The 19,159-nt window shown below is 41.7% G+C and overlaps 1 protein-coding gene across 3 annotated transcripts in view; it reads left to right on the top strand.

The window, feature by feature from the left end:
- LOC140188732 (uncharacterized) overlaps positions 1-19,159 on the top strand; it is a 444,984-nt gene that overhangs the window by 364,928 nt on the left and 60,897 nt on the right. For all 3 annotated transcript variants that reach the window (XM_072245312.1, XM_072245313.1, XM_072245314.1), the window contains 2 exons: positions 16,117-16,242; positions 17,774-17,905. In XM_072245312.1, coding sequence (XP_072101413.1) covers positions 16,117-16,242; positions 17,774-17,905 — 258 coding nt within the window. The remainder of the gene's footprint in view (positions 1-16,116; positions 16,243-17,773; positions 17,906-19,159) is intronic.

Here is a 19,159-nt window from a genome sequence, read left to right as displayed (position 1 = left end):
ATTGTCACATGCATAAATACACATAAGCATGTGCGCAATGAAAAGCTTAATTGCACTAGGCACATAGCATATATAAACAGCATTCGCAAGAAAAACATAAATTAAACATATGCACAATTCTTACAAGAAAGAGCACATTTTGAAAAGGTCCATTTTAGTGCAAAGTGGTCATAATGGTACTAAATTGTAGCTGAAGTCTTTCGCTGGTTGGTTCAAGAACCAAATGGTTGAAGGGAAGCAGCTGTTCTTGAACCTGTCGGTGTGGGACTTTGGACTTCTGACTTCTGTACTTCCTATCCAATCGCCAGGATGCTGGGTAGCGTTGATGATAAATGTTGCCCTTTTGAAGCAGTGACTCTTGTAAATACTACCAATGATGAAGAGGTGTGTGCCTGTGATGTATTAGGCAGATGCCACTAATTTCAGCAGCTGTGAATTTGAATTGCTGTACTAAATCATGATGCAACCTGTCTGTTTAAAAAGAGTGAAATAATCACAGGATCTGTGAGTCTTATTGTGGTTAGATTAAGTGTAAATATGATATATTGTTAGATTCCCCAGGGCTGCATTGCGTACAGATTGGAATAATCTACAGCCAGTCAATTCAGTGTATTGAAGGCACAGTGGGGCAACAGCTCATGATAAAAGTCACCAAGCTAATTAGAGAAGCACCACTTTCTCCACAGTCACCCCAACACAACTGTCACTAAGAATTCATCGATTAAACAACAGTGTTTCTAACACCATATTTAGAAGTCCTGAACAAATGAGTTTCTAAGTCGGAGTGGTGTTGCTGCTCACCGAAACAATTGAGAGGAGAGTGAAATAGAGACAAGGCAGATTCATGGGAAGTGAATGTCATCCATTAGCTGAGAAGGGAAATTCCATTCAATCCCTTCATCCTTTACGGCAAAATTTAAGAAAGGTGGAACATAGTTTGTATAAACACGAAAGTTTTTGCAGATTTCCAGCCCTTGACCTTTCCCACCCATCTGGCTTCACCTATCACCTTCCAGCTAGCTTCTTTCCCCTCCCCCAACTTTTTATTCAGACATCTTACCCCTTCCTCTCCAGTACTGAGGAAAGGTCTCGGCCTGAAACATCGACTGTTTACTCTTTTCCATAGGTGCTGCCTGACCTGCTGAGTTCCTCCAGCGTCTTGTGTGCGTTGCTTCAGGTTCTGCAGATGCTGGAACCCTTGAGCCACACACACAAGATGCAGGAAGAACTCAGCAAGTTGGGCAGCATCCGTGGAGAGGAATAAGCATAATATTATAAATATTACACCTTTCATCACTTGAAGTGATCTCAAGTTACTTCAGTGCAAATAAAAATAGTTTTAAACAATAGTCACTATTGTCGTGCAGGGCAGAGAAGTACAGAGATTTTATGCACAGCAAGCTCTGACATTAATTACGTGATGATAAGTAATGTTGGGTGAGGGGTAAATTAACATCCAGAACAGAAGGAAGATGTACCCTTCTCTGAGATATGCCATTGAATCTTTCTCCCTCAGCTGAGAGGGCAGATGGCGACGTGTTTGAATGTCTTATCGGGGTTCTTTTTTCCTCCTTTCTTTTTTCCCCGAAAAAGAATAGTTTTAACATTTTATTTTTTTCTTATTATTATTGATATATTGTTTAGCTTTGTTAATCAGTTATTTGATAATTTAATTCTCATTGTACATATTGACATGTTGACTTGATTACTTTAATGTGTTTTTGTTTTGTTGGTCTTCAATAATAATTAATAAAAAAGATATAAAAATGAAATGAATGTGTTATCCAGAAGCTAATACAAATGACAGTGCAGACCTTGCCCAGCTCTTTACTGGAATATCAGGTCTAGGAATGAATTCAGACTTTCCAACTGGGAAGTGCTACCCATTTTGGAATTGTTCAAATGTGAGGAAATCTGAAAGGAAAAAACAAGGGGTTTATGGTTTTGATATTAGTTAGGGAGCATCTAAGTCTTGTCCATACTGCACCAACCTGGGCTATAAACGTGCAGGAGCAATGTGCGATTAAGTGCCTCGCTCAAGGACACAACACGCTGCCTCGGCTGAGGCTCAAACTCGCGACCTCCAGCTCACTAGCCCAACGCCTTAACCACTTGGCCACACGCCAACACTGACATGCCTACATGTGGGTGAGTGGCCTTTCAGCCACCTGCACATATATGCTATGCTGTCACACAACATGTTCCAGCCTCTGTCAGGAGATATAATATCATTGTGATTATGTGATCAGATGCAAGTTCAAATCCGACCAGCAAAAATTTTAATAGTTCTTTTTCATAAAATGTCTGGAAGGAAAATGTTGATTTGAGCAAAGCAACACTTGCAAAAATGCTGGAGGAACTCAGCAGGCCAGGCAGCATCTGTGGAAAAGAGTAAGCAGTTTGGGTCTCCACCCTTACCATTCCCAACAAACTTTGCTCCTTCCAGATTTACAAACTCAAACTGTGTGAAAGTCTTAGCTACGTATATGTGCACAGTATTATAAGTACAAATATAATTGCTTTAAGAAGCAATCAAGAACCTTGTTTATGAAATACAGTATCACTGGGCATGACAGAAAAACTCTCATCTCACCAATTGGTACATTAGTACAAATGCTCCAGATCTTACTGTTAATATAAATTTACCTCACAACACGCTGGAGGAACTCAGCAGGTCGGGCAGCATCCATGGAAACAATGAGTCGACGTTCCGGTCCGAAACATTGACTCATCGTTTCCACGGATGCTGCCCGACCTGCTGAGTTCCTCCAGCGTGTTGTGAGTGTTGCTTTGACCCCAGCATCTGCAGATTATTTTGTGTTTAATATAAGTTTACCAGAACCACACTTGGATAACAACACATGGTATTTTTAAAGGCTCTCAGGGGCCAAACCTGGTTCAGGAATAAAGAGTCGGCATTTCGGGACGAAACCCTTCATCAGGACCGAGGAGGGGTTTCAGCCCGAAATGTTGCTTCTTTATTCCTTCCAATAGATGCTGCCTGACCTGCTGAATTCCTCCAGTGTTTTGTGTTTGTTGCTCACTACTCAGTAAAAACAATTGTTAGATCTCATATCAATTTACCCTGCAGGCTTGTCCAAATAATGACAGTCCAAATTAGAAGAAATTTTGGACTTAAAAGCACTTTAGGTATATCCAGAGCTTATGAAAGGTACACTGTAAGATGCAAGTTGGTTCTTTCTTTACCAGACCCTGGGTGCTCGGAGCTGTACTTCATTCCCTTACAGATGGACGTACATAGCGAAAGGAACACAATGTTCTTTTGTCAACTTAAGTATTTGCTTCCTTTAAGTGAATGGAATTTTCAAGCCATGAACCATTCAATCATTCTTCATTGAAATCTTCACCAATTAATTATTGCCAGATGCTCTTTAGTAAACTAAATCCTTAACTTGGAATTGTTTGATTCAGGAGTAAAAATGGATACCAGCTCAAGTTGCAACCCTTGAGCAGAAAGAGGAATTGAATTCCTAACAACTTCTGGGCAGCCCAAGGGTTTTGAAGCGCAGCTATTGCTAAACTATTGAAACCATGTGGCCAGTTTTTACACAGCAAGGTCCTCCAGTGATGGCCTGAGAATTTGTTTTTGGTGATGCCAGGACACATGTAGCGAGTACATTATTGTAGAAGGAGAGTTACTATCCATTTTGTTCATTATAGTACCTTTTTGAGACACTTGATAAAATAATACGGAGAGCGCATGCTCAGGGTGGAGGAGCAACACCTTATATTCCGTCTGGGTAGCCTCCAACCTGATAGCATGAACATTGACTTAAAGCAAAAAATCTCTCCCCCTCTCCTCTTCTTCTATTCCCCACTCTGGCCTCCTACTTCTCACCTGCTTATCTCTTCCCCTGGGTCCTCTCTCCTTCCCTTTCCCCTATGATCCATTCTCCTCTCCCGTCAGATTCCTTCATCTCTAGCCATTTATCTTTCCATCCCACCTGGCTTTACTTTCTGGCTATCCTTCTTCCCCTCTCCCTACCTTTTTATTCTGGCAGCTTCCCCCTTCCTTTTCAGTTCTGAAGAAGGGTCTCACCCTGAAACATCAACTGTTCATTCATTTACATAGATGCTGCCTGACCTGCTGAGTTCCTCCGGCATTTTATGTGTGTTGCTAGAGAGAGCTTAGTTTAATGGATGACACATACGATATTTCGAATGCTTTTAGGGTAGAAATTGACCAGTTCTATTTCTATGTTGCAACAAGAAGGAATTAATGGACAATATAACAGGAATAGTAAGCTGAATTTATTTCTACGTACTTTTGTAAATTGAAGATGAAGCACCCAGTTCTAATAGTTGAGTTTTAATGACCGGTTAGTGATTAGTGGTTGTAAAAGTAGACTGAAAATGGTTAGTTTTAGGTTTGAGATGCTCAGAATGAAAGAATTGAATAGCTATTGATGGGATTATAATGAAGCTTCATTATCTAATATTTACTCTGATCTTTGGGACATAAATTGAACTTCCTACAGGGGTATTTAATTAAGTGTATAATTTAACCTACATAAACTTAACCATGATGCAACAGGCAAGCTAGGAATCTTCCCTCGGTTATTAGCCCCCTGTCTCTTGATGCGTAAAGGAAATAAATCTCTCACCCTAGAGAATGCCAAAGGTCAGAACATCTTTGAGATCAGGGGACCACAGCGTGACATGGAATGGGGATTCTGTCTTGTTGGCCGTTAAGATTTACACATTTACTGGTGTTACTATTATATTTCCATAAACAAAATTGGAAATATTCAATTGGAAAATTTTTCCGAAGTACTCTAATCTCCTTGTTCTGACTGAGAAACAGGAAATAACAGAAATATTTTATAGAAACATTTGGTTTGTGGGCCATTGAGCGGTCTGGAAATGCTTAGAGCCTTGCTAAACAAGCAAAGATAGACATCTGCCATCAATTAAAGAGCAAGAGAGCTTAGCAACGAAGCCATGTAGAAGTGCTGAAAGAAAGAGTGACCTTAAGCTGAGCTGTGAGACATTACTGCCCTGTGCAAAACTCGGGGGTGAAATCATTGGAGAAATGGACTGCGTGAAGCTACTAGAAAAGGCAACAAGAATGGTAAAAGGAGCAACTTTAACAATGCAAAATTATAGATAGAACAAGCCAAAAAATTATAACACCATCAGAGATGAGATGCCAATATGTGGAATATTGGAATAGATTCATCTCAAAGGATCTGTAACTAAATGTGTGATAGGCAACTAGCAAAATAATAAAGAATCATTTCTGATATGATGCCAATTATTGGGAGCACATGATGTGAGATTAGTGCACGGAAAGTGGATGTTATATAAGCAAAGCATGTTAGGGAACTGGTTCGCTACAGCAGTGTCACAACCAGAAAAGGACTTTCATGACAGCAATTCAATACGTAGGACTGGGCTGACTTGAGTTGCCACTCTCACAATTTGTCCAGTTCCTTGTTTTTCATCTGTAGAGCAAGTGGCTGCATGTCTGGTTTGTCCTCAAGCAGGTCTAAGAAACTTAAAGGCTTAGACTTTATTGCTTGGGTCCGTTATTAGTGATGTTGAGGCATGGCTGTCAATAGGGATCTAGGAGATGGGACAGTAATACTTTACTGCATGTGATGTATAGGACTGAGCATGCAATTTATTGGGATGCCACTTTGGTCAAATTTCCAGGTCCTGTTTTCTCGGACGTTGATATGCAACCTCGACCCTAAATGCACAGCTCAATGTAATGCAACAACTTGCATTTATGTATCTTCTCTAATGAACTCAAACATACTGTATGTAACTCTGCATAGAAGGAAGGCATTCAGCTCGTCGAGAATATTCCAGCTCCCAGAACAATATCATCAACCCCAGTCCCCTGCTTATTGTATGTAACCTATTGCCTCTCACATATTCATCATCTCCACCCTGATTCTCCTGCAACCCACCCACACTGGGGTAATTTACAATAACTGATTTGGAAAGGGGGGGAAAGCAGAGCTCCTAGGGGATCCCACACATTCATCTAACTCCACGCAGGCACCACTGGAGGTCAGGATTGAACCCGATTTAGTGAGATTTCGAGGAAGCAGCATTATCCCACCCCTCTGTACTTCCAGTAAAGAAAATAATTTACTCACAATGGACCAATCAAGCAACAATTATTACATGAAGCTCAGTTCATTTCCTGTAAGTAATAATGTACATTTCTCATTCTGACTACAGAACAAGAAAGAGCTGGATCACATTTGACTCAGTCTGCATACAATCCTCCAAACTGTTCTAATCTATTATGGCTCAGTGAGTCGAATTGACCAGGAACCCTTTCCTGACACTGTTGTCCCAAGATGCCGAGCTGCCCACTACTGGCAAGTAGGCATTGGGTGGTGGATTTATTGAAATAAATTTAAAAATAACTTAAAGGAAATAAAAATTGTATTTATTTAAAAACACATTAATTAAAAACATTAATAGTACTTAAAGCAAAGGAAAAATACAACTACTTACCTTTGCTTTTTGACTTTTTCTAACTAGATCAACATCTCAGGATTGTATAAGTTACATCAGTCAGTGGGGGTCAGGAATGCGCTGAACTTTGCAATGCTGTTAGCTGCTGGTTCTCCCGGAAACAGCCAGCTACAGAGGTACACAACCCAGGTCAAGGTCACAAATTGACGATCACCTGGAACCTGAGATTTCCGAGCAGTTCTCATTGACCCATTGACTTTACAAACAGCTGCAATTATTTGATCTGTTCCCCTCAAGTAATACTTCATCTTAAGGGGATTGGTCAGGACAGCTTCACACAGCCAGGAGCAATGCCACAACAGTTGCATTAGATAGCTGGACAATAAGTAGCTAGAAATACTTGCAAAGTGGTGAAGTATTAAAACCACCATCTCAAATATGTCATTAAATATCAATAATCGACTTACTGAAGTTGAAGACTTGAGAGTTGAAGCCTTGTATTAATCAATACTAGATTTCTTGTCCTGACGAAGGGTCTCGGCCTGAAATGTCGACTGCACCTCTTCCTACAGATGCTGCCTGGCCTGCTGCGTTCACCAGCAACTTTGATGTGTGTTGCTTGAATTTCCAGCATCTGCAGAGTTCCTGTTGTTTAGGCTTATACTCATTGGAATTTAGAAGATTGAGGGGGCATCTTATTGTAGCGTATAAAATCCTAAAGGGATTGGACAGGCTAGATGCAGGAAGATTGTTCCTGATGTTGGGGAAGTCCAGAACGAGGGGTCACAGTTTGAGGATAAAGGGGAAGCCTTTTAGGACCGAGATTAGGAAAAACTTCACACAGAGAGTGGTGAATCTGTGGAATTCTCTGCCACAGGAAACAGTTGAGGCCAGTTCATTGGCTATATTTAAGAAGGAGTTAGATATGGCCCTTGTGGCTAAAGGGATCGGGGGGTATGGAGGGAAGGCTGGTACAGGGTTCTGAGTTGGATGATCAGCCATGATCATACTGAATGGTGGTGCAGGCTCGAAGGGCTGAATGGCCTACTCCTGCACCTATTTTCTGTGTTTCTGTGTTTTAGAATCAGGTTTAATATCACTGACATATGTTGTGAAATTAGTTCTTTTGTGGCAGTGCAAAAAGAGAGCAACAATATAGTGTTCCTGGGTTTAATATACATTTAGAAATCTGATGGCAGTGGGGAAGAAGCTGTTGCTGAATCATTGAGTGTGTGCCCTCAGGCTTCTGTACCTCCTCCCTGATGGTAGCAATCAGAGGAGGGCATGTCCTGGTCGAGGGACTTCCTTTATGATGGATGCCGTTTTTTTGAGGCATTGCCTTTTGAAGATGTCCTAATTGCTGGGAAGTCTAGTGCCTATGATGGAGCTGGCTCAGTTTGCAACCCTCTGCAACTTATTCTGATCCTGTGAAGTAGCCCTTCGTACCAGATGGTGATGCAACCAGTTATAATGCACTGGAGCCTTCGGTGACATACCAGCTACACAGCCACAGTTGACCTGATGTCTGTGAGTGGGATTGCACTTGCCTGTCCTGATTTCCTTACTCCAGGTACAAATTGAAATAAAACTTTGCAATGCTGGTGAAATTCCTTTAAAAAAAACAGACTTGCATTGATATTGCATGTTCTACAATCCTAGGACTTCCCAAACCTCAGCTAAGTTGATAGGGTTGTTCAGAAGGTGTATGGTGTGTTGGCCTTCATTAGTCAGGGGTTGTTGAGTTCAAGAACTGCAAGGTAACATTGCAACTCTTTGAAACCCTGGTTAGACCAGGATATTGTGTTCATTTCTAGTCTCGGTATAGAAAGGATGCAGAAGCATTAGAGAGGCTCCAGCAGAGATTTACCAGGATGCTGCCGAAATTAGAGAATATGTCTTATGAGGCTAGGGTGAGCAAGCTCGGACTTTTCTCTTTGGAGTAAAGGATTCCGAGAGGTGACTTGATAGAGGTATACAAGATGGTAAGAGGCATGGATCGAGCGGATAGCCAGAGGCTTTTTCCCGCGGCGGAATTTTAAGGTGATTGGAGGAAAGTATAGGGGACGTCATAGATAGGTTTTTTACACAGAAGAGTGAGTGTGTGGAAAGCGCTACTAGGGCTGACGTGAGAAGTAGATCATGAGGGGCATTAGAGAAACTCTTAGATGGGCACATGGATGATAGAAAAATGGAGGGCTATGTAGAAGAGAAGGGTTACATTGATCTTAGAATTGGTTAAAAGTTTGGCACAACATCATGGGCCGAAGGACCTGTACTGTGCTGAGGTGTTCTGTGTGCTATGTTCTGAGTAGCTTTTGGTTCAGTGTAGGAAACACAACAGCCAATTTTTACACAGAGCAATCTATCAGAGGCAGCGGATCGGGTCGTCAATACTGTGAAAGCCTGTGCCTTCTCTCTTCAAGCTATGATGTTAGCACTTCTAATATTTGTCTTACACGTGCTTTGTTTGCTGGAAAAGCACTGCTTTCATAGCTAATCAAGACATGATTCTCAAATTGACCTGACCCTGAAACAGAAAGGAAAGTGCAAGAGAAGAATGACAAGTAAATAAAAATTTCCCCTTTGAAATCAACACTTCAGCTTTAACCATGTTCACATTTTGGCATCAGACAGTTTCTTATTATAGGGCTCAAACCTCCTAGATCAAATTTCCCCCATGTTGACAGCTCTGGTATTCATTAATGGTTCAGGAACTTTGACGTGCCTATAAAAAATTGTCTTGGAAAATAGAAACTATACAGCAATATTCTTGGCAATATTTCAGCACCTCAGATTTTTTTTTGAATTTGTGAAACCTGTTGGAAGAAATGAATACCATAATTTTGTGCTTTTTTGTCCATGCACCCGGGTCGAGTTGGATTTTGAGGTATGGATGGCACGGTAGCGTAGTGGTTAGCACAACGCTTTACAATACAGGTGACCCAGGGTTCAATTCTTGCCACTGCCTGTAACGAGTTTGTACATTCTCCCCAGTGACCGCATGGATTTCCTCTGAGTGCTCCAATTTCCTCCCACAGTCCAAACCATACTGTTTGGTAGGTTAATTAGTCATTGTAAATTGTCCCGTGATTAGGCTAGGATTAAGTTGGGATATTGCTGGGCGGTGTGGCTCGAAGGGCTGGAAGAGCCTACTCCTCACTGTATCTCAACAAATAAATAAACAAGATTCTCAGATGAGCTCAATAAACTGTAAACCCATCATGGTGCTAATTGTGCAACCAAGTTCCCTTTGTGCCATAAAAATAAAACTAAAATCTACCGATGCTGGAAATGTGAAACTAAAATAGAAAATGCTGGAAAGACTCAGCTGGTCAGGCAGCTTCTGTATAAATGGAAACAGTAAATGTTATAGGTCTGCCAAGGTCTAATCTGCTGAGTTTTTCCAACATTTACCGTTTGCTTCAGATGTTGGCTTGACCTTCATTCCTCTGACGCAGAGAAAATGGAGAAATTGTTCATGAAAGTTTTCACTGAAACTTTGTTTCAGTAATAAACTCTTCAGATAGACCAAGCCTTTTGCTTTCAACTTTCTTGAAGTTTACATTTGATTTCTGTTATTGTAATTTTATCCTGTAATCAAACAGGCCATTATGGGTGTACCCTAAATCCTCAGTGACCCTGATCCATAGGGTACATCAGGAAGATTCCCTCTCAGGTATCCAGGAGAACAGTTCCCCCACAATTACTCACACCTGCATACACCACTGTTCAAACTGGATAAGCTTCGCTCATCCAGTAATGAGGAGAATGCAGTCTACTTGATCACCTGTGGTCGAGGGGGATGGCAGATTGAAAGGGCTGAGCATAGGCTGATACAGCAAAGAATGAAGCCAGTCATTCCAAAGTGTCAAAGCAAGTTACAATTCTGATACCTAATGGCAAGAAGGTATTGCAAATATCCGTCCAGAGCAGACAGGAAGTTCTGGTGACCAGGGATTGAGTAAAAGCACACAACACAAAACTTTTAATCCTTTTTTAATTTACTGCCAATTTGAGATATTTCTCCTCAAATTTAGTTGAAGAAATTGGGTCTGCTTGGCTCCTTGAAAGCCTCATGTTATTCTTTTCTTTTCTATTACCCATTGGATACTAATATTAAGTAATTTAAACAGTGCAATATCTCCTTTAGACAGATGATTGCAAGAAGAGTAAATCCATTGCCTGAATGAAAAAGTATAGAGTGCTACAGATGGGTGCTGGTCACTCGTTCATATTAGTGCTTGTTGCCACCTCAACCATGACTACAGTAAGAGCACTGAGCTGTAAATTTCTCTGCTCATAAAAGATCATAAAGGTTATAAAATTGATAAATAGCTGCTAATATTTTCTTTTACAATGGACGATAAAAGCCCAAAATTCTGGCAAGAGCCATGTAGATCAAAGGCAAGATCCTGAGCCACCTCAGTTGGCTCCTGCTTGCTCTTTTCCCACTCTCATGATGGTTATAATGAGATTCTCAGCAGGCTCCTCTTGAAGTGGGAACCTCAAGCTTATTAAGATACAGTTTGACATAATATCTACAAATGTGTTCATTAAAAGCATACATTCACCTGTAAATTCATCTACGCCCATGTAACTAATTTACCTTTGAAGTTCCTTTTCTGGTTTAAAAGCTGCGGGAAGCCAGTTGCTCAGCAGCTTTTACCGTTCCGCGTCATTCTATCCGTTGAGATGACTACTCAATAGACTGGAGAATGGTAACCATTTTGGCGCTTAGTGTCACTACCAAACACTCCCAAGGTAGAGGATGGTCCAATTGACATCAGGACTTTATTCCAAATCATCTGCTGGGAATGCCTCATTCTCTACCATCCATGCCAGCACAGTCCAGCAAACACCAGCAAGTTCAGGCCTGTTTTGTATTGAGTGAACTGGCTTTCAAAAACTGGACTGAGGTCCCGTTCATGTGAAATCTCTACTATTAGGACTTAGACAAGTCATTTGATCAGTGTGAGGGGGAATTCAACTGTACATATTTTGTATGCTGAACAAAAGCTTGAGTATGCACTAAGCTAGTACTTGTTGCTTTAACATGATGTTCTCACTCATAATACTTTCAGATTATTCCTTTGTTCAGCTCAGTGAGCTTGTTCAACGAGGCTGACCTGTAATCTAACTCCATGCATTTGCTTTGGGGTGCTACTTTCAATAATCCCTTTGGTGTGGAATTAATCCGTAGGATGAATGGAAAGCTGTTAGTTTGCTTTGCCTCCACAGATGAATTGAACCATTATCAGCATCCCCTAAAGCTTAGATACTGGGTCTGTTATTCTGGATTTATACTGTGTCTGGTTCCAATGGGCGGTCTATATTCTAATGTCCAACATAGAATCCATAGATGCATGTCCAACATTAGAATTCTTGAAACAAAGATTTTCTATTTCACTGAGCTCTGTCACCATCAGGAACTGCTAGGCAGATAGGGAAAATACTTCAGGACCATCCCTGAAAAAGAAAATAGCAAATCCAATGATTTGCAGGAGTTCCTGGTCCATGACCTCTCAAAAAAAGGGGGACTACCAGAGAGGTACTGAGAACATCAAATCTCTCCATCAGAAGTGTGCAATAGTCCAATGAAAATGTCGGGAAGAGTGAGCCATCTCCTGTGTTACCCAATGACACATTCAATCAGTGCCTTGTGCCTCACATATTGCGGTCTGTGACCATATCAGTCGTCCTAGAGCCCACAGACATTGAACAAAAACGATAACTGTGGGCTCCAAGATGGCTGATATGGGACTGGGCATCCTCTGGGGCCGGTCCTCTGAAATAAGTTACAAACTATCCTTGGAGCATTCGTCCCATTGAAAAGGAATCACCAGAACCCTAGCCATACAATCCTGAGTCTATGCAAAGCAAACTCCACCCAGAACCTGTTCCGAATTTATGAAATACAACATTGGCAACTGCAATCTACATTCAAATGCACTTTGTCACAAATTTTCCCTACTGAAGTTACATTGTATTTTTAGGAGCTGTGGTTAACTTTATTTGTCACATGTACAATGAAGCATTGAAGTATTCAGTGAGATGAGTCATTTTGCATTAAATTAAATCAAATCAGAAAAAATTGTTCTGGGGTCAGCCCGCGCGCAAGTCCCTTTTCCCATATACACTTAATCCCATTGGACATGAAACGTATGCTGTCTTGGTAAATGGATACTTTTCGTTAACTTTCTTGATTTTTAAAGCTAAATTAGGAAAGAACAGAAGGAGGTGTATGTATTTTCACCCAGGATTATGTGATGAGTATTTGACAACTGGACAAACTTCATTCCCTTTCTAATACTGGTCTTCCCAATAGAAACAATTGAAATCTAGTAGCCATAGACACAGTCACAGAGACACATGTGCACAGTGCAGGTCTACTCTCAGTGGCCACTTTATTAGATACACCTGTACACCTGCTCGTTAATGCAAATATCTAATCAGCCAATCATGTGGGAGCATAAAAGCATGCAGACATGGTCAAGTGTTCAGCTGTTGCTCAGACCAAACATCAGAATGGGGAAGAAATGTGATCTAAGTGATTTTGACCATGAAATGATTGTTGGTGCCAGATGGGGTGGTTTGAGTATCTCAGAAACTGGTGACCTTCTGGGATTTTCATGCACAACAGTCTCTAGAGTTTACAGAGAATGGTGCAAGATACAAAAAAAAATCCTGTGAGAGGCAGTTCTGTGGATGAAAAAAGCCTTATTAATGACAAAGATCAGAGGAGAACAGCCAGACTGGTTCAAGCTGACAGTGACAGTAACTCAAATAACCACGAGTTACAACAGTGGTGTGCAGAATAGCAGCTCTGAATGCACAACACGCTGAATCTCGAAGCGAATGGGCTACCACACCAGAAGACCAGAACACACACCCAGTGGCCACTTTATTAGGTACAGGAGTAACGACCAGTGTGCAAAAAAAACCTTGTGCTCTGCAATTTTTTGCACACTGAATGATTTCTTCTATGAAAAGAGTATAAATAAGTCAGTTCTAAAATCTGCAGACAAATTATGGCAAACTGCACATTGTCAATGCTGTCCGCATCAGAACCTAGAAAAGGAAATGTGATTGTGTGCGATCATGAAATATACTTAACATGCCCACAAGGTAGAGGGTGACAATCTTTTTGCGTGCTAGGAGCAAAAGATGTGTGCGTGCACACACCTTATAGGAAACATTGTACAGGAGGTACGTAATAAAGTGGCTACTGAGTGTAACTCAATCATGTACATTTATTTAATGAACATCTACCACCTCCACACATTGAGAAAGGCCTCTTTCCCAATCTGTTCTCTCAATTCAAGCACCTCCACTCACCTTCTCCTTCTAGGTGTGCCCCTCTCTTGCTACTCACCTTTCCAATCCCTACTCATCCTCAATCCCACCCTCCATCCCGATCTTCCTCAATGTCCCCTCCTGATCTTTGGTGTGCCTCAATTCTCAGTGCAGAATTCAGTCAGATGCGTTAAATCTCACAACTGGTCCTGCTGGAGCTGCTTGTTAGTGACTGAGCTCCCTGTTTTCTGATAGACTGACAATGGTTATTCTAATTGGTCAACGCGACTATGACATTCAGGGGTGTTTCAAAGATGTTGCCAAGTGGCCTTTTCTTCCATGTGACACTAAAAACTTAGGCAGATGTTAGAGAATCTGAAAAACGCGCGCGCGCACGCGCGCGCACACACACACACACACACACACACACACACACACACACACACACGCACAATCACTCTTTTCATCTGGTCACTCTGAGTTCAGAGTTCAAAGTTCAAAGTATGAGGGGTGATTGATAAGTTTGTGGCCTAAGGTAGACAGAGTCTTTTTAGAAAATCTAGCACATTTATTTTTCCTACATTTACACACACAGTCCAGCGGTTGTGGAACATACGGATCCCTTCTTTGTAGAAGTCGGTGTCTTGGACCTCCGGAAAGTGGTCCACAGCAAGGGTGATTGATAAGTTCATGGCCTAAGGTAGAAAGAGAAGAAAGATCTTCAAACTTTCTGCATTTTCACCCAAAGAGATGAACTACACGTGCATGTAACGAGAGCTGTATAACTTATCTCCTTCTACTTTAGGCCGCAAACTCATTAATCATCCCTGCTGTGGACCACCAGGAGGTCCAAGATGCTCTTGTTACATGCAGGTGCAGTTCAACTCTTTGAGTGATAATGCAGAAAGTTTGAAGCTAATAACTCATCTCCTTCTACCATAGGCCACAAACTTATCAATCACCCCTGCTGCAGTCCACTTCTACAAAGAAGGGATCTGTATGCTCCACGACCGCTGGACTAAGTGTTTACATGTAGTAGGGAACTATGTCGAAAAATAAATGTGCTAGGTTTTCTAAAATTGACTCCTTCTACCTTAGGCCACCAACTTAACAATCACCCCTCGTACATTTATTATCAAAGAATACCTATATTATACAACCTTGAAATTTGTCTCCTTTCAGGCAGCCACAAAACAAGAAACCCAAAAGAACCATTAATAAAAACTGACAAACACACAATATGTGGGGGAAGAGGGAAAAAAACACACAAATTGTACAAACAATAAAAATAAGCAAATAGCATTTAGGTTGAAAGTGAGTCCTCAGACACAAGGCCCGGAGCAGCTGGGGCAGGCCTGCAGCCTCAGTCTCAGTTCAACGAAGAGCAGAGTAAACGTCATGGAGCAGTGAGCAGAACCGGCCTGACACTCGTCTCCGGTCCCAACACCCTGCCTTTTCAATCCTTCTAGCCTGAAACTTACAAAGAGTAATCTTCTCAGGCTGTACAACAACGAGCATTGAAATCATATTACCTCATAGTGCCTCATAGGGAAGTCCTTACAAAGTTCTGTGACAATGGCCGAGAGGATACCAGGGGTCTCCCTGCCATCTGTTGGGACATTTATCAGAAGTACTGCATGTGCAGGGTTCTTTGAATTATCAAGGATCCCACCCATCCATCCAGCATCCTCTTTGACATTTTACCATCAGGCAGGAGACAAGAACGGTCAGGATGGGAAACAACTTCTTCCCTCAGGTCTTGCGGCTTCTGAACTCCCTGATGCATTGCATTCAAAGTGTCACCTGTTAATTTGTTCTGTACCTTACAATTTTTAAACTATGAACTTTAATTTGTTTGTTTTTGCAAAATTAATTTGTAATTTTTATTCTTAGTTTCATAAGTTATTGTGTGTTATATACATCTTAGGTGTACTACTGTGTTGTGCACCCTGGCCTGGGGAAATGATGTCTCATTTGATAGTATACAAGTATATAGTTAAATGACTATAAACTTGACTTGATTTGATTTCATACTGAGCTACATCTCCTGTGTTGCCTGCCTCTTACAATCAGAACTGAGTCCGAAGGTGGGAGAATTATAATGGTACAAGGAACATTTGACCTGACTCTTACTCACATTTTTTTAATACTTAAAATTAATAACAGGTCTGTCTGGATCCCCAGTCAGCATCATGTGTTTGACAGCAGACTTACCAGATGACAGGCTCTAATGTCATGGTCTTGTAAAGTTCCAGATTTTTACTGTGTAATGAAGCTTGGTTGAATGAGGTAGGGACAGCAGTCAACAGGGAGAAATTAAGTGATAGTATGCCAGCTGGCTGATTGCCTCTGCCATCTCGATTGCAGAATGTTCCAACAACAAGTTTGGAGCCAACTGTTTGCAGACATGTGACTGTGGGGGAGCCCCGTGTCACCGGATGACTGGAGAATGCGTCTGCCCCGCCGGCAGAACTGGTCTTGGCTGCAAAAACGGTGAGAGGGCAGGGGTTGGTTCAGAATCATCATTCTTCACTGATGTTGTCTCAGCTGAATCAAAAGAACAAATGGATTTTGAAATATGAAAATAACAGAAATTATGCTTTCTGTAGTAATACGCAAAGCAGGATAGCCTCAAATACAAAGCAAAATTTAGTAGTGTCACTCAAGCTAACTCCTTCAGGCAATGACACACTTACACACTTTTTTGAGGATAATTAGCTCTGACCGTGTGTTGTAACCAGGAGTGAATCAGAAAAGCTCTACGTTTGGGCAAGTAATTCTGTTCTTATCCCACACTTAGTCATTTCAAACCTGAGTTGATTTTAGCCATGAATGGATCTTTGAATGGTATTTTTCAGAATCTAAATCAGAATCAAGTTTGAAATAGTTGGCTTTGCAACAACAGTACATTGCAATACATAATAACAGAAAAAACCTGTCAACACAGATAGTGTGTGTGTATATATTATATAGTCAACTAAGTAGTGAGGCAGTGTTCATGGGTTCAATGTCCATTCAGAAATCGGATGGCGGAGGGAAAGAAGCTGTTCCTGAATCGTTGAATATAGAACATAGAATAGTACAGCGCAGTACAGGCCCTTTGGCCCACAATGTTGTGCCAACCCTTAAACCCTGCCTCCCATATAACCCCCCACCTTAAATTCCTCCATATATCTGTCTAGTAGTCTAGTTGTTGAGTGTGTGCCTTCAAGCTTCTGTACCTCTTTCCTGATGGTAGCAATGAAAACAAGGCATGACCCAGGTGGTGGGGGTCTTTTATGATGGATGCCACCTTTAGCATGTTCTCTTTGGTCACCTCAGTACCATGGAGTCATAGATTAATGCAGGCCTTTCGGCCCAACTCATACCGTACTTGCCGACCCATTTGCTCATCTAAGCCAGTCCCATTTTCCCAGGGCTGTCTAAATATTCCCTACCCATGTTCCTGTCCATGTTGAAGTGATGAGCTCTAGACACACCTGCAAACAATTGAAAGAGATAACCACTGAATGGAGATGATTACTTTAATATGTTGATTGCTTACTTTTATGGTATTACTGCCGACTAAAATTAATACCAGCAAGGCCTAAATTTTCTCTGCAGGTTTTACATGATTATTTGCAAATAACTTGTCCCAAGAACCAAATTCATTATCTATGCTGAGCCCTTTGAAGTGAAGTCCCGTGCATTTGAATAGTCAGCAAACGCTCTTCATCCAGACTCCCTGTGGCAGCGTACCAGAGGGTATCTGGTCCTACGTCGAACAATGGTCCACAATGTGATCCAATGACCTCTGACGGAAGGAGAGAAAGGCTGGTTGCAAACCTCCCGGAACAGGCAGAATTGAAGCTTCTTTTTAACAGTTATTCGGCCATTTTCTTTACTGTTGGAAATACTTATTGAAAAATTATGTAGCTACGCATTTCTAGTTAGGCCCCGTCTCAGTTTAAGGACCATCAACTCTGGTCAGATGTTTCCACCGTCCTGCTGCAACCATTTACGCCATTTTGATTTCTCTCCACAGATTGCCCACCAGGCTACTGGGGCCTGGGCTGCCAGGACAGCTGCCCTGCCTGTCAGAACAATGGGACCTGTAGTAAGGAGACAGGCCAGTGCACCTGCCCACCAGGATTCATTGGGAAACTCTGTCAAAACAGTAGGTACTCGGCTTGTGGAAGAGAACTACTAAGATGTTCCTGAAGCAACAAATAATTGGTTCCAGGAGCTCAGTGAGTCAAGCAAGGTCTGGAGAACCGGGGGGGGGGGGGGGGGGGGGTGCTGGTAAAAGAGTCGTTGATATTTTCAGTCAAAACCCTTCATCAGGACTGAGAGTGGAGAGGGAGATCAGGGTGGGGGTGTGTGCTGTGAGTGGAGACTTTCCCTTTCCACACTCAGTCTTGCTGTAGTGTTTCGACTTGGATTCCTCCCCCCGCCCCAAAGCTGCTCGACCCCCTGAGTTCCTCCACCAGATTGTTTTGCGCTCCAGATTCCAGCATCTGCAGTTTACTATGTCTCAAAAATGTTCCTGACTGTGATGGAGAGCACTCGGTAAACACATTCCTTATGCACGCGCGTTCACACGCACAACAACATTGCCTTGTCAATCTACTGTCGCTGTGCTGCGTGTGCGCACTTCAATGTCTCATAATGGGCTTTAAACCGAGCTGGCGCGCTCTGGCTGGGTTTGTGCTGCCTTCCCTTTATACACAGTGGAATATTCAATTTCTTTAGTAATGGGGGTGTGTAAGTGCTTATATGTTGTTTGGATGCTTCTATTTATTTTGCAGTATGATTGTGGGGTGCACCCTGTATTTTGTGGGGTGAATCACATTCTAATTCATGTGTAGTCTTAAGTTAACTTTATTGGTAATTAATGATGGTATGCCCTGGGGCCTGATAAATGGGACTCATCACTCTCAATAGGAGAAACATATTGAGTTCACACTGGACAAGCTACAGAGCTGTTACTGTCTTTTCTGGTAGATATCTTTTTGTTAACTTGGCAGTTTTCACTATTTTCCCTAATTTTTGTAAGTTTGTTTCTCAATGCATCTAATAAACACCCGTGCACTAAAGTGCTAAGCAACTTCAGCCACTGTTTCCTCCGGTCAGAATGACAAGGCATTGTTAATGTATGTGTGTAAAAGCTCATGTGTAAAGAATACGTTTACCGAGTGCTCTCCATCACACTGGCTTATTCTATAATTCATTCCCCTTTATATTTCTTGTCTGAAAGAGGGGATTTAGTCTTTTGAGTCTGATCTGCCTCTCAAATAATAACCATATCTTCTTAACTTTTTAGGCAGTCACTAACCAATTTTAGTTAAGGTGCCATGTTGGGAATGAACCACTGCTTCCCAATATTCCCTACAGTCTTCCTGATATACAAATCTTGGATTGTGAAATCATG

The sequence above is a fragment of the Mobula birostris genome, chromosome 27 (assembly GCF_030028105.1).
Source record: "Mobula birostris isolate sMobBir1 chromosome 27, sMobBir1.hap1, whole genome shotgun sequence".
Lineage (NCBI taxonomy): Eukaryota > Metazoa > Chordata > Chondrichthyes > Myliobatiformes > Myliobatidae > Mobula > Mobula birostris.
This window is presented reverse-complemented; position numbering and strand designations above follow the sequence as displayed.